The sequence below is a fragment of the Pleurodeles waltl genome, chromosome 6, assembly GCF_031143425.1.
Source record: "Pleurodeles waltl isolate 20211129_DDA chromosome 6, aPleWal1.hap1.20221129, whole genome shotgun sequence".
Lineage (NCBI taxonomy): Eukaryota > Metazoa > Chordata > Amphibia > Caudata > Salamandridae > Pleurodeles > Pleurodeles waltl.
The window spans coordinates 84,844,441-84,863,426 of NC_090445.1; the positions used below are offsets into that span (position 1 = coordinate 84,844,441).

The following is an 18,986-nucleotide window of genomic DNA, read 5'->3' on the forward strand; positions in this document are numbered from 1 at the left end:
TTCCTGTATTTTTCTTTATTTAAGAACTTCGACCCTACAGAGCAGTGAATTCCTTACGATGGTACCTTAGCATAGTTTTGAGATGCAATGGTGGCTTGTAATGAAAATGCTACTTTTTGTAGAGAATTAATTGCTGAACGCTTTTTAAAAAAAGTGAAAATGCTGATCGGTTCTGGAGTTATAAGTGAAAAATTTGCTTCTGTTGCCATTCTCCAATATGGTGGCCCACGGTGGTTAGGAACAGTGCCCAAAATGCCTAAAATTACAAGCGATACATAAACATATTTGTGCAAAATGTCATGCTTTTACCTAAAAATGTGCATTTTAGACATTGATGTAAATGTTGGAGCGAGTGGCTGACTTGGGGGATGAACAGAATAATTTACACTGAGGCTTCTGAACCTCACCTCATTATTGATGTGCTTGATAAAATATTAACAATACAACTTCCACTGACATTTTTCTGCACTAGGAACATTCTTACACTAGATCTCACTTTTTATCTTCTAGATCCTGAGCCCTCGAAGAAAAACATAGAAGCAGGTAAGTGCGAGGTGGCCAGAGGGCAAGGCAATACTCATTCCCATTGGTGAAGTGTCCGTGAATTCTCACATACCACAACCAAGGGTATCTACTAGTCCTAGCCTAGATTACCACCAGAGCAAGCCCCCCCCCCCATAGGTGCCACAGATATAGGTTAGTGCCACCTCGGTCACCTTAGACTGTGAAGATCGCACCATTGGAAGCAATAGTCACCCAAGGCACAGTCTCAGCCTCCTATTCTAGAAGGGTGCTCAGGCCTGGTGGAAGGTCGGGTAAGCACTGAAAATATTGGGTTAGGCAGGAACAGACACACGATTCCAAATGATTGAATACCTGCAGTGATATTATGGAAAAAGTGAGCATTTGTCACAAAGGTAATTGCATAACTTACTCACAGAAGAGTGGAATCGTTTAAGATATGTGAAGAAGAAGCTGGACTTACAACTTGCACATAATGTACTGGGGCTGAAGATGTTCAAGGTGCAAATATCAGTAACATCGGTAAAAATCAATTAAATATACTTAGACTCCCCTATTAATGAACATGGTAGCAACTTCACTGTATTTGCCAACTATCGCTACCAAAAATTCTGTAGAAAATAGAATTGGAACATTTAAAGACCAAAGATATGTCGTTGTTTCTAACTTTACAGTCAAGCTTTCATCACAGAAATGGGACTGAGGCGGCATTACTTGCATTTTGGGATGACACCCGTGGCGGCCTGCAGCTTTAGGAGGGAGGGGGCGGGCGGGAAGCACACACACACTCATTCTTTCACACACACACACGCACGCACATCGATTAACAACACTCATAACATTCAAACATGCAGGCACGCACCAAACATTCATTTTAAAAGATCACACACACACTTACCTTCAGCCTCGGAGGTCCCAGGAGGGTTGGGTCTGCTGCTTTCCCTTTCTGGGGGAAGGCAGCAGTCCCAGCCTCGTCACAGAGTGGGATGGGGTCAGTGAGACTGCTGACCACACCCCACTCTGTGACGAAGTGTCACTGATTGACACTGACCCTGGACGCTTCAGGGCTTAAACCTGAAGCGCCCAGGGCCAAGTCAATGGGTAACGCTTTCCTCGTCACCCAGGGCAGGGCCTCGAGGCACCTTTGCTGAACCGAGGAGGTCACGCCCAAAGGAGCTGTGACCTCCTCAGCCCATAAAAAGTTCAGCTCAGGCAGCCAGGAGTCTGCGCAAATCGCGCATGTCTGCTCCTGGCTGCCTGAGCTGAAAATGAAGAGTGTCTGTCAGGCTGACCTTTGTTCAGCCTGACAGACACACTTCATGAGGGGCAAAAGGTGGGGGTCGTGGCCCCTTCGCTCTAAAGGACGGGCCGCGCCTGGATGACACTGTGCACTTCATAGACGAATGCCCATCCTGCTTTCTTGTCCGTTGACACCTCTAGGCAGTCTGTGTTACTACTGATCCCTCAAGTCTGCTGAGCAAGCTGTCTACGGTAGCTCATCTCAGTGAATCGTGATAGTGAGAAGGAGGGAACGGAAGAGAAATAGGAGAACCCCTGTGGTAGGGGAGATTAAGTAAAAAAAAAAAAACTGAGTGGGACAGTAAGGGTGGGGGCAGGAAACAACCTGCACCATGGGAGGACACTGACTGCAAGGTGGGGCTGTGAATGGGGAAGCAGCACACAGTGTGGAGAGGGCAAGCATGAAAACATATGTGCTCCTGTGTAGTGTTAAGAGAAAAGAGAAACAAGTGATTCCTTCCCTGTAAATAGTGGAAGGATACAAGTCCATCCAGTTAAAAGGAAGGTAATTAAGCTATGGTCTGGGGAGGGAGGAATGCAAGAAGAGAAAAGAAAGTCAAATGAGATTGACAAGAAAGCCAACCAATGATGAGCAATGGGCTGAATCAAAATCCACTGTAAGCATTGATATTTTTGATAATAAGTCTTTCAACTAGGCAAAGTTAAAGCCTTCTGTAGTCAAAGCGTAAGAAGTGAATTGAGAGTTGCTGAAGCAAAACCAAGGACAAAAGGCAGATAGTTTAGGGTTACAGCCATCTCTTTTCTATTTTCACCATTATCATAAAAGCAAACAATGCAAGTGGCATATGAACCCAGCAGGATACCAGGAATTAATATTCAACCACTTTCTCACCACAGATTCTGTAGTGGGCATGCAGGGGATTGAGCAGTAAGGGCCAGACAAGTTTGACTTTTTTGTGTTTGTGGCATGATTATAGATTAAAAACTGCCCTGCTCTGTGCTGTACAATTTAGGAGGTCTCATGTCACTCAGACGTACCAAAGTTAAGACACTTGTGATATGACATGTTGTTTCCTGCCAGTACAACCTAGCAGAGGAGCACAGGCTCATTCAAATAGTAGGGCGTCCGTGACAGTCAGCAGACCATAGCTGGCACTGCTAGTTAGAAGGGATCATTTAACCGTAATGCAATCTAATGCTGTTGCTTTAAATTCAAGTAACTACAATACCCTTAATAGACAGTACTTCAGATTAGTTAAGTTGTACTTCTGCTGCCCCCATTTAAAATATCTTTATCCTTAAAAAGGGTGGTTCCTGTATTGTTTCATAAGGATTCTATTCCAGTCTCGTCTCTCCTGATCCCACCAGCTAGATTCCATCGGAGGAGGTATCTGTCAGTGTTGTCACCTCCTGTCTCTGCCGTGGTGCTTCCCTCGCCCTCCGTCCCACTGGTCCCCTCGGCATCGGTGGACTCTGCCTCCTGGGTCCTGTGGGATGCAGCTCCCTCTGTCACCGGTGCCCCTGCTCCTCCACCAGATGATGCTAATGCACACATGGATAGGATGACAGAAGAAACAAGGGCCGCCGCCCACGCTGACCAAGCTTTGCAGCTCCAAACACGCCACGGGTCCAAGCGGCCTGCCGATTTTCTTTGGGCTGAATGCGCAACCAAGAAGGCCAAGGGCAGGGGCCAAGCAGGAGGAGGAAAGCGCTGAAGCTGCCAGGGAGAGCCCAAAAAATCCCCGGCTGCAGCTGCGCTCGTCACGGCCGAGAACGCCGACCTACCGGCGTCACAGGATCTCATGAGAGCTGTGATTCCGATATGCCGATTCAGCGTTAAACACTAGTCAAAGTATTGCTGAGGGAGCAGTAGAAGATCATGAGGCCCGGGGTGCTGGGTAAATACAAAATAAAATACAAACAAAAATGGTGTAGCAGTGAGCAAGGTGGGGGGAAGGAGGATGAAACATGTATCACACAGGGTGGGGAATGTATTTGGGGGAGCAGCACACAAGGGAAAGAGCAAGAAAAGACATACTCTGAGTGCAGAAAGGAAAAAGTATTTCCCTGATTATGAGCAGTGGAACGATACAGATCGTCCTTTCAGAAGTATGGTAAAGGAAACAGGGCCAGGGGTGGGAGGGCAAGAATAAAGCAAATGACTGAGAAAGCTACAAAAGATGCACTCTGTAGAGTGTCTGAATCTCGGTGCCAGCTCAGCATCCTGTGACAGGGTAAATACAAAATAAAATACAAAAAAATAGATCACGTGTAGCAGTGAGCAAGGTGGGGAAAGGGAACATGGATCACACAGGGTGGGGAATGTATTTGGGGGAGCAGCACACAAGGGAAAGAGCAAGAAAGGACATACTCTAATTGAGTGCAGAAAGGAAAAAGTATTTCCCTGATTATGAGCAGTGGAGCGAGAGAAATCGTCCATTTAAAAGTATGGTAAAGGGACTATGCTCCATGGGGAGGGACAAAAACAAGAAGAGACAGGAAAGCCATTGAATAAGAAGGAAGTAAATGAGAGTGACAAGGAAGGCTACCAGTAATAAGCCTTAGATGGCCTCTAAACCAACGGTATGTTTTTTTGGTAAGGTCCAAAAAAGGGCTTTCACTGACAACTAAAAACTGCGTGTAAGTGAGATCTAATAACCATAGCTGCTGCCGAGGGGGTCCACACACACCCCGGCAGCAAGAGAATAATTAAAGCTTCTTACTGGTCTAAGAAGCATACAGATTATTATTTTACAATGCCCTTTAGTTCCAAAGCTTGAAAGGAAAAAATATATCTCTCACCCCCCCCACCCCTCTCTCTGGGAATGTCTTGTCATGGCCCCTTCTTACACTTAACCGTGATACCAAACTGCATATTATGCTATGTGCATATATACTGTCCGTGTGTTGTTTATTAGCCTACCCTTGTTTATATGAAACACTAGTCGCCTGTCTGTGTAGTTAGTTACCTTAGGACATGGCGCCTGTAACTAGTGGGCACATAATCGTTAGGCTCTTTGCTTTTGTACTCATCTAAATTCATGGGTTCAGTTTGGTCGCACCACTGGCATTTTGATTGCGGCAGTGCGAGACCTACACTAAGGATAATTATGTACAAACCAACCTTGGCCAGTAACTTTGTGGGAAAGCTCTGTTTGCCGACAGAAGCAGCAATCTTTATAGCGCTGTATGTTACCCGGCACCTTTTATTTATCATCAAATGTTTTATTCCCATGGGCAGAAGCCTACAGGTAACTAATCACTGTGTCTGCTTTCGATGATAGCATTTATTCTGGTGCCAGCTGACTTTGACCGACTTTGAGTACTTTGAGGTTGCAAACAGAAACTTGTACAAGTAACACACTGCCACATTAACACTGTGTTCACCAGTGACTTCACCGTCAATGTAACCGTATCAGTGACTCTCCACCCTGACCTCTCATCTTACAAGTGAGTCAGGGGCGGCCTCGGGCGTCTAGTTCCAGCAGCTCCCCCCAGGTCTGCCTCTACGGCCTCAGGTCACCTCTTCTCTCTCATTGAACACTCAATCAATCAGAAATTTTTAAAGCGCACTACTCACCTGTGAGGGTCTCAAGGCACTGAGGAGGGGGTAGTGGAGGAGGTGCTGCTACTGCTGGAACAGCCAGGTCTTGAGAAGTTTCCTGAAAGTAAGGAGGTCTTTGGTCTGACACAGATGGGTGGGAAGAGTGTTCCACGTCTTGGTGGCGAGGTGCAAGAATGATCTTCCGCCGGTTGTAGTTCTACGAACGTGTGAGGCGGTTGCGAGGGTGAGGTCGGCGGAGCGGAGATGCCTGGTTGGGGTGTAGAAGGAGAGCCATCTGTTGAGGTATTCTGGTCCGGTGTTGTGCAGTGCTTTGTGAGTGTGGGTGATGAGTTTGAAGTTGATTCTCTTGTTGACTGGAAGCCAGTGCAAATCTCTCAAATGGCCTGTGATGTGGCAGTGGTGGTGGATGCCCAGGATGAGGCGTGCGGAGGCGCTCTGGATGCGTTGCAGCCTCTTCTGGAGTTTGCCCGTGGTGGCGGCAATGAGGGCAGTTTTTTTTACTGTGGTTGCTGCAGAATCCGGATTGGGAAGAATCCAGGGTGCAGTTCTCCTCGAGGAAGGGGGTTAGTTTCTGTTGACAGCCTTCTCAAGGACTTTTGCCGGGAAGGGGAACAGGGAGATAGGCCGGACGTTCTTGAGGTCCTTTGGGTCTGCCTTTGTTTTTTTGAGGAGAGCGTTGATCTTGGCGTATTTCCAGCTCTCCGGGAAGGTGGTGGACTCAAAGGAGCTGTTAATGATCTTCCATAGTTGGGGTGCAATGACGGAGCTTGCTTTGTTGAGGATGTGGTGAGGGCAGGGGTCAGATGGTGAGTCGGAGTGGATGGTGTTCATGATTTCGATGGTGTATTTGTCGTTGATGGGAGTCCAGGAGAGCAGGAGGTGAATCTGTGGTGTTGGTGGTTGCCCGGGGGGTCTGGGTGCTGAAGCTGTCGTGGATGTCTGCAATCTTGCTGTGGAAGTAGGAGGCTAGGGAGTTGCAGAGGTCTTGAGATGGTGGGATGTCGTTGGCGTAGAGCTGGGTTGGAGAGTTCCTTCGCGATGTTGAAGAGCTCCTTGTGGCTTTGTGTGTTGTTGTTGATTTGGTCTTTGAAGGCGGTTCTCTTGATGGTTCGGATGAGTTGGTGGTGTATGCAGATGGCATTTTTGAAGGCTGTGTGGTTGTCCAGAGTCTGCTCTTGGCACCACTTTCTTTCAAGTCTGCGGAAGGTTTGCGTAGATTCGAGGAGGTCGGCGGTAAAACCAGAAGGCCCTTCTGTCGGTGCGTCTGTTGGAGGGATTCTCGATCGGGGTGAGAGAATTGGAGCAGGTGTCGATCCATTGCCTGAAATTGCACACAGCTGCATCAGTGTCAGTGTTGTCGGTGGGTGGGTTCCGGGAGAGGGTCACAATGAGTTGGTCGGTAACCTTGTTCCAGTTGCGGTGGGGGATCCATTGTGGGTAGTGGTGTGTTGTGGGCTTCTTGAAGGAGAAGTGTATACAGCGGTGATCTGTCCAGTCGTGTTCCGTGGTGTGGCTAAAGGAGACGTGATTGCTGGCGGAAAAAATAGGGTCGAGTGTGTGTCCTGGGTTGGTGTTGTGACGAACTGTTTGAGGCCGAGGTTGGAGAGGTTGTCGAGCAGGGTGGTGGTGCTGTTGTCGTTGGTGGAGCATTGTCAGTTTTCTAAATGCTACACTCTGTAGTCCATTGTTCTCTCTTCCTTCTTTTTTTTTTCACCTTGTTTACACAGCTAGAAGTACCAGTTATAAACATATTGGCCTCATATACAGGCACAGGCTTGTGTCTGTGGTGACGCTGATAGAGGTTCCCCACACCTTGGAAGCCATTGGTGCTAACTGCAGCAGGACGTCCTCCAATAATTAGTGCTTCGCACTGATTCCCAAAAAACTGTTGGAAGGAGATTTCAATGAACAACAACAGGTCAGAGACTCTTGGATTACACTAAGGTCAGTCGGTGACACACAGGCAGGTACATGGTTCCTTGATATAGCCTGGACTCGAGATCTACTTGCTGTTCACGAAGCCATGTACAAAAGATTTGGGTTTAGATCACTGGTGGGAATGGCTGAATTTCTATCATGATGAGCATTGCTATACTGGGATTTGAGCAAACAAGAAACATTGGTTATGTCTGACTTAAGGCACATTCAAATGCGATGTGATGAAAACATTCCAGAAATGGATCAGGCCAACGAGATTATCAAAATTTACCACGAGGCATGACTTACCCCTAGAGATTCAAAAAGACGGTTAGAAGATTCTTTTCCAGGTGCACCTTTGCCCAAACAAGATTTGCCTTTTTTTAATGGCAGTCATTAATTTTCAGCACACAATACACCAATTAAATTGGACCATCTAAAATCAGATCCTCATTAAGAAACATGCAGAGATGTTTTAACAACGGATTGTGGTTTGATCACTGATTTGCTTGATACCTTTCTCTTTGGCTCCTACTGTGTTTGAAGCTTTATACAGCTTTCAGGTATGCCTTGACACAGAGTATTTTATTTACCTATGTTATTTTGTGTATAGTTACCACTGCTCAGATACTTTTTGACAGAATATGTAAAGGTGACCAAACAGAGGAGCACAGGAGCCCTTTTCAAAAGTTTCCTTGACCACTCACAGGGGATTTGGTAGTGCCTCGAAGGACAGCACAACATGAAGTACTCAAAAGGACAGCTGCAAAGATACGTTTTTAAACTATCCCCTACGTTATATAAAAATTGTTTGAAATTGAAGAGGGAAGAACTTGCGAATTCCAGGTGGATACGAAATATGTTGAGGGTGAATGACCGTAAGCCTTTGGTTGGTCAATATGGCATCTTTTTTGGAGAGATAAGATAGTGCTCACAATAAAACTCATATGTACAAGGCATGAGGTCATGAACTTGAGCTATTGTTTAGGAGGGCGGCAATAAGGAGACATTGGCGTAGTTGAGGTTTTTGGTGTACTTTAGGGCAGGATGAGGCAAGCTGCAGGTTTTTTTTTTTTACACTTGCATATCATCCTGACCGATTAATTGGATTTCAACAACTGATTCCGGTAAGCACTACTGCTTGAACAAGTGTGATATATTAAGGAGCATTAGGGGTAGGTTTCTGGGAAGGGCAGAGAGTTGGCAGAAAAGTTTTTGGTGATGTTCTTCACCCACGGTATCAATGGCAGGCTTGCATTGCATGACTCTGAAGTATGACCAAATATATTTTATTAATATATATTTTCTTGGGCCTCAAATTAACTCATAGTACTGTCTTAACACAACCACTTCTGAGGTGTTAATATTATCAGCTGGCTGAAGGACCAGGATACTGCATTTCTACTTTTAAAGAAGAAACTAAATAAAGCTGAAAAAAGAGGACTGGAGAGCACAATATTTTCATACTACACCCTTGGGTCAAGCAGCTTTCACCAGCCTGGTCAAACACCAGGGCAGCCTGCCCCCATGATCTCCTGTCATTGTGTATACTAAATCAGGTACATACCTGGCGGTATCTGTAGGCGCTGTGCGCACTACATGCCTGATTAACATGGCTTACCTCATCAAAGCAGGCCTCATCGCTGGGTCATCACTATATGCACGAGCAGCATTACACGCACTGCTGTGTCTCACACTCTCAGCAACACATCATACACGTATGTGCGATGAAGCATGCTGCACCATGTTTGGAGCACGACGTCTTCGAACTTCACAGACCTCACAAAGATGTGATAACGCGTCCCGTCTTAGATAATTCAATTTGTCTGGGACTCGTTTTAGGCCAATTAATCTTTTGACCCTGATTGAAGACACCTTAGGACGAGACAACTAAGCAACATGTAAATCACTAGGTCAATATTTTTCTCAATATTCAATATGTGAAGGTAAACCAATCTAGATAAATACATCAATAAAGTTTGATCACACCATGACCTTTCAACTATGAATGACCACACAACAATTAGTAAGATTTACATTATTTTATTCCCTGTTAGTTACACTCTACTAGCAAGTTTATTAGTCTCAAAACCAGAAAACAAATGAATAATGTCACAATATGGCAACTAGAATAAGATTTCATTAACACAAAGATCATAAATATCAGAACAGCGTCCGTTTAATGAACTCCTTAACTGCATGCAAAACAATTTATCAACACAAATTTAGAAAACATCTAACTATGGTCCCAATCAAAAGGTAGCAGTTGCTACCTAGGAAGGAAAGGCAAACAGACAATTACAGTTGTATCATTATATAGTTACCCTCTGTAATGGGTCAGCATACAGAGTCAGTCTTCATCCTCAGGACATCAGTTGATTCACCATCGGCCAGGAAACACAGCAAAGTTCAACAAGACAGGCAATACGGGGCACTTCCCTCATAAGGAGGAAAAGTATGAATCGGACAAGGACAAGGATAACGATGCCGCCATGGAGGATTCCCCCGAGCAGCGAGAAGTCGGCGGGAGACCGCGACTTTCCGCTTCTGACCGCGGCTTGGCGGTGCTCCCGGTGGCCGCCAGGGTCAGAATGACCCCCTTAGTCTCTCAGGCTCAATCAGTAGTTCCATTGTCTTTACCAGTTCAGGGGACCTTGTACCGGATGCAAGTTTACGCTGTTGCATTCAGCAAGAATGTCTCCTTGAGCAAGTTGAGTCTCATGAGAAAGAATTTACTACGGTTCCACACATCTTCTAGCTTCTGGAAAAGTACGGCTACATGTCCTTCAGCAAGTCAGCACATTACACGTTAGAAAAACACATTTAATATGAGACCGGCAGCTATGCTCCGACTCATGCTAACTAAGGACTAGAAATTTCCATTAAGGTCCACAATAGGCAATTTGTGAAGATATTTCATGTTTATTTACAAAGTATAGCCGTTCAGTTTCTGTGCGCTATAAAAGACCATTGCTTACGTTATTCAAAACAGATGTGCAAATTTGATGGCCATATCCATCCCTGCTTAACCAGATACCGTTCTTTGTCGTCGACTACTATTTAAATTCTAAAATGTTGAAAAAGGTGCTCGCCTTTTATTCCGCCCACGCCCCTGTATTTTAAACAGCCTGTCTCAGAGGACAGTTCTCAGGCGCTCATGATTTATTCAGACAGTGGATTTGTCAGGCTGTGCACGCAGAACACCCCATCAGGGTAAGTGGCAGCAGCCCCTGGCTCTACCCAGATGGAGGGCTTAAATTAGGGGCGCCTTTTGGAGCCAGGCGTGTTCTCCTCTGCAGAGCAATTACAGACTCTGGTGTTGCAAAATATTTGCTGGTGGCAGAAACCTACAACAGCTGCTTGCGGAACCGGACCGACGTTATGTGCCTGACTGGACACCTATGCACGGCCAGTGGTGTTTGCAGTTTATTAGTCTACACAAGGCACAGCAAGTCTTCACTTTAAAGATGACGTTTCAAATTACTAGCATTTGCAATGCACTAGGGTCTCGCATTTCTCCGAGTAAGAGCTATTAGCAGTTGTAAACTCCCAACCGGATTTTTCTTTCCACATTGAAAGAAAAAAACAGCACGATCGCGCTGCTATTAGCAATTGTAAACTCCCAACCGGATTTTTCTTTCCACATTGAAATAAAAAAAACAGCGCGATCGCGCTGCTACTGTTCACTTGTAATTAAACCTATCGGCAAAAGTGCAATTATCTACGTAACCGGCAAAAGTGCAATTAACTAAGTAACATCGTCAATGTTATGCCAAGCGCTCGACTTCTGCCACGCAAGATCGTGCTGCGAACAAAAGATAAAAATTAGTCCACAAACCGGACAGGAAACAGCGAGCCTCGCATGTTTTCAGTACTTGGTCGCTGCGCTCGAGAAGGGCTAACCACCAGAAAAGGTATAACGTATGCGTGCCTTCCACTAATGAAAGAAAGCAGATTTTAACAGGCAGGCCCATGAACCAATGAAAGACAACTGACGTGACGGTGCTCCGAGCCCTTTTCTGACTCCTAAAGTGTCTTGCAAGCGAAACGCATGTGCAAGCGCATGCGACGCAAGCTCGACCAGCACCACAAATGGCATACACATTACCGTCACACACAGGGATCAGGATTGAGCACCATGCATCGCACTGGCATTACATTTGCTAGGTACCACAGCAAGATGAGAGCAAACACCGCCAACTGCACCCCCCCTGGGACTCACTAATCCCTGTCTGATATGGAATGCAACCTAGCTAGGTTACCAGGTTTAGCAATACAACCGTTACCCTTGAGCTGGATCACACTGCGTTCTCTGAGCTGGCATTAAGGGGAACCCACTGACACCCTCCACCAGCTTCCTATGCCACCTACTAATCATAGTTGTAACGCACACTGTACTCACCCCCTTGTGGCTGCTGTGATGCCCTCAAGCGCCCATCCAGCTCTGGGTAGGCCACCGCCAGTATGCGGGCCATCAGGGGGGTCAGGTTTCGACTTGCACCCCGCCCTCGTTGGGAGGCCATCCCCAGCTGGGCCTCAGCGGTCTTCCAGGCCCAGAGTCTCAGGTTCTCACACCTCTTCCTACAGTGGGTGCTCCGCCTGCTGTAGACCCCCAGGGTCTGCATGTCCTTGGCGATGGCACGCCATAATCCCTTCTTCTGATGGGCGCTGACCAGCAGAGGAAACAAAGACAGGAGGACACCATTAACCATTAAAAAGACATTAACCAATGAGGAATAGCACGGCGGTGCAAGACCGCCTTCCACCATGACACGCAGTGCCAGCGGAGTTAGCTCACTTCCACCTGTCCCTACATACAGGACAGGCGGTCGCCATTTTATGGTGGTGGACAATATCCAGATAATTGAGAACTGTGTTGTTAGAAATGGGGTTTTTGGTTGGCAGTCAGGTTACCCCCTGTCCAAGCAAAAGCCCTCACTCTAGTCAGGGTAATCCAAGATTATCCTGTGCCCACCCTCTGGTAGCTTGGCAAGAGCATTCAGGCTTAACTTAGAAGGCAATGTGTAAAGTATTTGTGCAATAAATCATACAATACCACCATATAGCACCACAAAAATACACCACACAGTGTTTAGAAAAATATATAATATTTATCAGGATAATTGTAGGTCAAAAAGAATAAAGTTGCAATGGAAAATTGTAGAAATATCACGGAAAAGTGATATAAAGTGTCTTAAAGTCTTTAGAATATAAACAAAGTCTCTTTCAAGCACAAGTACCTGGTTGGGAGTGGAAAAATCTCCTCAGAGGGCCACAAGAGAAGAGGTGCGTGGAAAAAGGGTGTGTGCGTCGATTTCTCCCCAGCACACACAGACTTGCGTCGTTATTTTCCACGCGGGGAAGTCGGGCGTCGTTTTCCGGCGCGCGGACAGTCTCTTTCTGTGGATCGCGGGGATTACCAGATGTCCCGGGTCTGTGCGTGGATTTTCCTGCTTGTTCTCCGGCTGCGCGTCGGTCTGCGGGGCTGCGTGTCGAAATTACGATCTCACGGCAGGCGTCGCGTCGATTTCTCCTCTAGACTTTGATCTGCGGGGCTGCACGTTGAAATTACGATCTCACGGCAGGCGTCGCGTCGATTTCTCCTCTAGAGGTCAGGCGGCGTTGTCCTTGCGAGGCCGTGCGTCGGGTCTTCGATCGTCCCAAGAGCGTCGCGTCAATCAGCGTCGGAGTGCGGCGTTTTTCTCGCCGCGAACCAAGCTGTGCGTCGAAATTTTCAGCGCACGGAGCGTCCAAGTAAAAGAGAGAAGTCTTTTTGGTCCTGAGACTTCAAGGAACAGGAGGCAAGCTCTATCCAAGCCCTTGGACAGCACTTTCACAGCCAGACAAGAGTTCAGCAAGGCAGCAGGGCAACAGCAAGGCAGCAGTCCTTTGTAGGAAGCAGGCAGGTGAGTCCTTTGAGCAGCCAGGCAGTTCTTCTTGGCAGGATGTAGTTTCTGGTTCAGGTTTCTTCTCCAGCAAGTGTCTGATGAGGTAGGGCAGAGGCCCTGTTTTATACCCAAATGTGCCTTTGAAGTGGGGGAGACTTCAAAGAGTGGCTAAGAAGTGCACCAGGTCCCCTTTCAGTTCAATCCTGTCTGCCAGGGTCCCAGTAGGGGGTGTGGCAGTCCTTTGTGTGAGGGCAGGCCCTCCACCCTCCCAGCCCAGGAAGACCCATTCAAAATGCAGATGTATGCAAGTGAGGCTGAGTACCCTGTGTTTGGGGTGTGTCTGAGTGAATGCACAAGGGGCTGTCAACCAAGCCCAGCCAGACGTGGATTGTAAGGCACAGAAGGATTTAAGTGCAAAGAAATGCTCACTTTCTAAAAGTGGCATTTCTAGAATAGTAATATTAAATCCGACTTCACCAGTCAGTAGGATTTTGTATTACCATTCTGGCCATACTAAATATGACCTTCCTGCTCCTTTCAGATCAGCAGCTGCCACTTCAACAGTGTATGAGGGCAGCCCCAATGTTAGTCTATGAAGGGAGCAGGCCTCACAATAGTGTGAAAACGAATTTAGGAGTTTTACACTACCAGGAGATATAACTACACAGGTACATGTCCTGCCTTTTACCTACACAGCACCCTGCCTTAGGGGTTACCTAGGGCATACCTTAAGGGTGACTTATATGTAGAAAAAGGGGAGTTCTAGGCTTGGCAAGAACTTTTAAATGCCAAGTCGATGTGGCAGTGAAACTGCACACACAGGCCTTGCAATGGCAGGCCTGAGACAAGGAAAAGGGGCTACTTAAGTGGGTGGCACAAGTGAGCCACTTAAGTGAGTGCTGCTGGCCCACTAGTAGCATTTAATTTACCAGCCCTATGCACATAAAGTGCACCTTACTAGGGACTTATAAGTAAATTAATAGTCCAATCAGGTATGATTCCAGGTTACCATGTTTTAGGGGAGAGAGCATATGCACTTTAGCGCTGGTTAGCAGGGGTAAAGTGCGCAGAGTCTATAAACCAGCAAAAACAGTGTCCAAAAAGTGGAGGGAGGCAGGCAAAAAGTTAGGGGTGACCACCCTAAGGCTGTCAGGTCTAACATGTGTCCCCCCCAGCTGAAAGTGGGGAGAGCTACCCGACCTCCTGGGAGCTCTCATCGCTAAGGCGGAAGTACCTGGAGAGACCATCAGCATTGGCGTGGTCAACCCCTGGGCGATGTTCCACCGTAAAGTCCATCCCCTGTAGGGAAATGGACCACCTCAAGAGTTTTGGATTCTCACCCCTCATCTGCATGAGCCATCTGAGGGGCCTGTGGTCTGTCTGAACCCGGAAGTGAGTCCCAAACAGGTAGGGTCTTAGCTTCTTCAGTGCCCAGACCACAGGAAAAGCTTCTCTCTCAATAGCACTCCACCTCTGTTCCCGTGGTAATAGCCTTCTGCTAATAAAGACTACCGGTTGATCTCTGCCCTCCTCATTCAACTGTGCTAGGACTGCCCCTATGCCATGCTCTGAAGCGTCTGTCTGCACGATAAATTCCTGGGAGTAGTCAGGGGCCATGAGCACGGGGGCCGTGCACATGGCTTCCTTCAGGGCGTCAAAGGCTTTCTGACAAGCCTCTGTCCAATTCACCAACCTAGGTTGTTTCTTGGAAGTGAGTTCTGTCAAGGGTGTTACAATGGTACCATAGCCCTTGACAAATCTGCGGTAGTATCCTGTGAGGCCTAGAAAGGCTCTCACCTCAGTCTGCGTTCGCGGTGGTAGCCAGGCCTTGATAGTTTCAATCTTGGCCTGGAGTGGCTGCACCTTGCCACCACCCACTAGGTGTCCCAAGTACACCACGGAACCCTGCCCAATCTGGCACTTACTAGCCTTGATGGTCAAGCCTGCCTGTTGCAGGGCCTGAAGCACCTCCTTGAGGTGAAGCAGGTGTTCCTCCCAGCTGGAACTGTAGACAGCTATGTCATCCAGGTAGGCTGCACAGAAGGCATCCTTGCCAGCTAGGACCCCGTTAACCAACCGTTGGAAGGTAGCGGGGGCATTTTTCAACCCAAATGGCATCACCCGGAACTGGTAATGGCCATCAGGGGTTGAAAATGCGGATCTTTCCTTAGCCCCCTCAGTCAGGGCGATCTGCCAGTACCCTGAAGTAAGATCAAACGTACTCAGGAACTTGGCAGCGCCTAGCCTGTCCACGAGCTCATCAGCTCGGGGGATGGCGTGAGCATCAGTCCGTGTGACTGAGTTGAGACCCCGGTAGTCCACACAGAACTGGAGTTCTGGCTTCGCACCTGGGGCAGTAGCCTTAGGGACCAACACCACTGGGCTGGCCCAGGGACTACTGGATTTCTCGATAACCCCTAGAGTCAACATCTTGGAGACCTCCTCCTTGATGCTGGCCTTCACCTTATCCGACAACCTGTAAATTTTGTTCTTCACAGGGAGACTGTCACCAGTGTCAATATCATGAACACAGAGGTGGGTCAGTCCAGGAGTAAGGGAGAACAGGGGGGAGAACTGCTCCAACAGCTCATAGCAGTCTCCTTTCTGGTTTAGAGTCAGGGAGTCAGACAGCATGACCCCGCTTACTGACCCATCACCTTCTTGGGCAGAGAGGAGGTCGGGGAGAGGTTCACTCTCCTCTTCCATTCCTTCATCTGTGACCAGAAGCATGTTGATCTCCGACCTCTCAAAATGAGCTTTTAGTCTGTTCACATGGAGCACCCTTAGGGGATTCCTAGGGGTTTGGAGGTCCACTAGGTAAGTGGCCTCCCCTTTCCGCTCCTTTATTTCAAATGGGCCAGACCAGCGGTCCTGGAGAGCTCTGGGCTCTACTGGCTCCATTACCCACACTTTGTCTCCAGGTTGAAACTCTACCAGGGTGGCCTTCTGGTCATACCAGTGTTTCATTACCTCTTGACTGGCCTCAAGGTTACTTTGGGCCTCTTTCCAGAAGCGGGTCATCTGGTTGCGGAGGGCCAACATGTAGCTGACCACATCCTGAGGGGGTGACTTTGGAGCTTTCTCCAATCCCTCCTTGACAATGCTTAAGGGTCCCCTGACAGGGTACCCGTAGAGAAGCTCAAAGGGACTGAACCCTACCCCCCTCTGGGGGACCTCTCTGTAGGCAAAGAGAAGGCATGGTAAGAGGACGTCCCACCTACGCCTCATGGCCTCAGGGAGACCACCAATCATGCCTTTCAGGGTCTTGTTGAATCTCTCCACAAGACCATTAGACTGGGGGTGATAGGGTGTGGTGAACTTGTAGGTTACACCACACGCATCCCATAGAGACTTCATGTATGCAGACATGAAGTTAGTGCCTCTGTCAGACACTATCTCCTTGGGGAACCCCACACGGGTAAATATCCCCATCAGAGTTCTGGTCACCACCGGGGCGGTTACGGTCCTCAGAGGGATTGCCTCTGGGTAACGGGTGGCATGGTCCACCCAAACCAGGATGAACCTGTTGCCTAAGGCAGTTTTGAGGTCCAAGGGACCAACAATGTCGATGCCCACCCTTTCAAAGGGGGTGCCAACGACAGGAAGTGGAATCAGGGGGGTTTTAACCCTTTTTCCTGCTTTACCACTGGCCTGGCAGGTAGGACAAGATCTGCAGAACTTATCTGAGTGTGTCCTCATTTTGGGCCAATAAAAGTGGGTGACAAGCCTGTTAAAGGTCTTGCCCTGCCCCAAATGTCCTGCCAGGGGAATGTCGTGAGCCAGACCCAGTAGGAAGGTTCGGTAACATTGGGGGACCACCAGCATACGTGCTGCCCCAAAGGCCGGAACCTTAGGCTCACTGTAGAGGAGATCATTCTCCCAATATAGGTGGTGATTGCCAGAGGCGTCACCTGCTGCCTGGTTTGAGGCTTGTTTCCTCAAACCTTCCAGAGTGGGACATTCTTTCTGCGCCTTGCAGAATTCCTCCCTGGTGGGTCCACCCTCAACTTGCCAGCCAGCAAGCTCAGGTAAGTCACCTAGGGTGGCAATGTCTTCCCCAGTTGGCTCGGGCGCCTCCTCCTCAGGAGCCTCGTCAGCCACTGCGGGAACTTCTGGGGCCGGTTTCCCGCGCCCCTGGTCCCTCCTCCTGGCAGCTCTCTGGGCCATCGTTCCAGGCTCCAGATGCCCTTGACTTCCCTCTCGGTCAGCCATGGACCGTGTGGTCATGCAGACCCACTCAGGTAACCCTAACATCTCCAGGTGAGACCTGAGCTCCACTTCTTTCCAAGCAGTGTGCTCAAGATCATTGCCTAACAGACAATCTACAGGCATGGCAGGACTCACAGCTGCTTTCAGAGTACCAGAGACCCCCCCCCACTCAAAGGGAACCAGAGCCACCGGTAGGTGACTCTCGCGATTGTCAGCGACTATGACCTGGTGGAATGTATTAGGGACTATCTGCTCTGTTGACACCAGCTGACTCTTGATAGTACTCATACTGGCTCCTGTGTCACGCAGAGCCTCCACCTTCTACCCATCAATGGTGACCCACTGCTGGTACTTGGAAGTATTTTTGGGCATGTGGGCCTTGGGCACCATTTCTCCTTCTCCCAGGGACACTAGGGAAATCTCTACCTGCTCCCCAAAGCTACTTGGGTCCATCTCCCCCCCGAGCGCTACACTAGTCAACCCAGGTGCCTGTCCGGTAGTGGACGGTGCCCTCTTGGGGCACTGTGGATCACCTTTGTAGTGACCATACTGGTAACACTCCATGCATTTGGGGCTAGATTTCCCTGACTTGTCATATGTCCCTGGCTTTTTCCCAAATTTGGAAAAGGAAGGGTTGCCACCCCCTCCCTGGGAATTCTTTTGTGGGCCTTTGGAGAGTTCCTTATCTGCAAGTTTATCTCCCCCCTCTTTCTTCTGTTGGGAACCCTGACCACCTTTGTGGGAGTCCCCCCCAGGTACCTTCTTGGAAACTCTGGTGCTAACCCAGAGGTCCGCCTCCTCAGCAAGCTTCCTGGGATCAGTCAGCTTACTATCCACTAGGTGCTGGCGCAACTCTGTATAAGTAGTATTAAGCATATGCTCTCTCAGAATCAAGTCATATAAACCTTTATAATCTGCTACTTTGTTGCCCCGCACCCATCCATTCAGTGCCTTACTGGAGAAATCAAAGAAATCTACCCATGTTTGTGTGGTTTGTTTGGTGCTGTCCCTGAACCTCTGACGGTATCCCTCAGGGGTCAGCCCAAACTTGGCAAGTAAAGTGGCTTTCTGAAGTGGGTATGTGTTTTGATCAGGTTGATCCAATGTGAGAAGTGTGTCCCTCCCCAATGGCGGCACATAACCCCACATAGCTACCCCCCATTGCCCTTCAGGAACCTCATGAGCCCTTAGTGCAACTTCATAAGCAGCTAACCATTTATCTATGTCATCTCCCACCACAAAACTGGGCACCACATTTTTGGGTATACAAACCTTCTTTTCTCCAGCAGGTCCTGTCTGTATGCTGCCACCATTATTGCTGGATTCAGACTGTCTTGCCTTGATCTCCAGCTCCTTGAGACTCAGTTCATGAGCCAACAATAGTTTCTTTTCAGCCAAAGCTCTTTCATCTTCCACCTGTTTGGCTGCTCTTTCAGCTTCCGCTTGTTTGGCTGCCCTTTCAGCTTCTGCTTGAATCTGTTTGGCTGTTCTTTCAGCTTCAATTTGTTTGGCTGCTCTTTCAGCCTCAGCTTGTTTGGCTTCTCTCTCTGCCCTCCTCTCCTCCTGTTGAGCCTCAATTTTCAGTTTTGCCATTTGCAATTGGAACTCCCTTTCCTCTCTCCTTT

At 48.2% G+C, this 18,986-nt stretch overlaps 1 protein-coding gene across 4 annotated transcripts in view; it reads left to right on the forward strand.

Moving 5' to 3' along the window:
* The window catches only part of LOC138299253 (erythroid membrane-associated protein-like), a 347,615-nt gene that overhangs the window by 134,329 nt on the left and 194,300 nt on the right, over positions 1 to 18,986 (forward strand). For 3 of the 4 annotated variants that reach the window (XM_069237387.1, XM_069237386.1, XM_069237390.1), the window contains one exon: positions 511 to 543. The exons of the other annotated variant lie outside the window; for it this stretch is intronic. In XM_069237387.1, the coding sequence (XP_069093488.1) occupies positions 511 to 543 (33 nt within the window). The remainder of the gene's footprint in view (positions 1 to 510; positions 544 to 18,986) is intronic. 4 annotated transcript variants of the gene reach the window in all.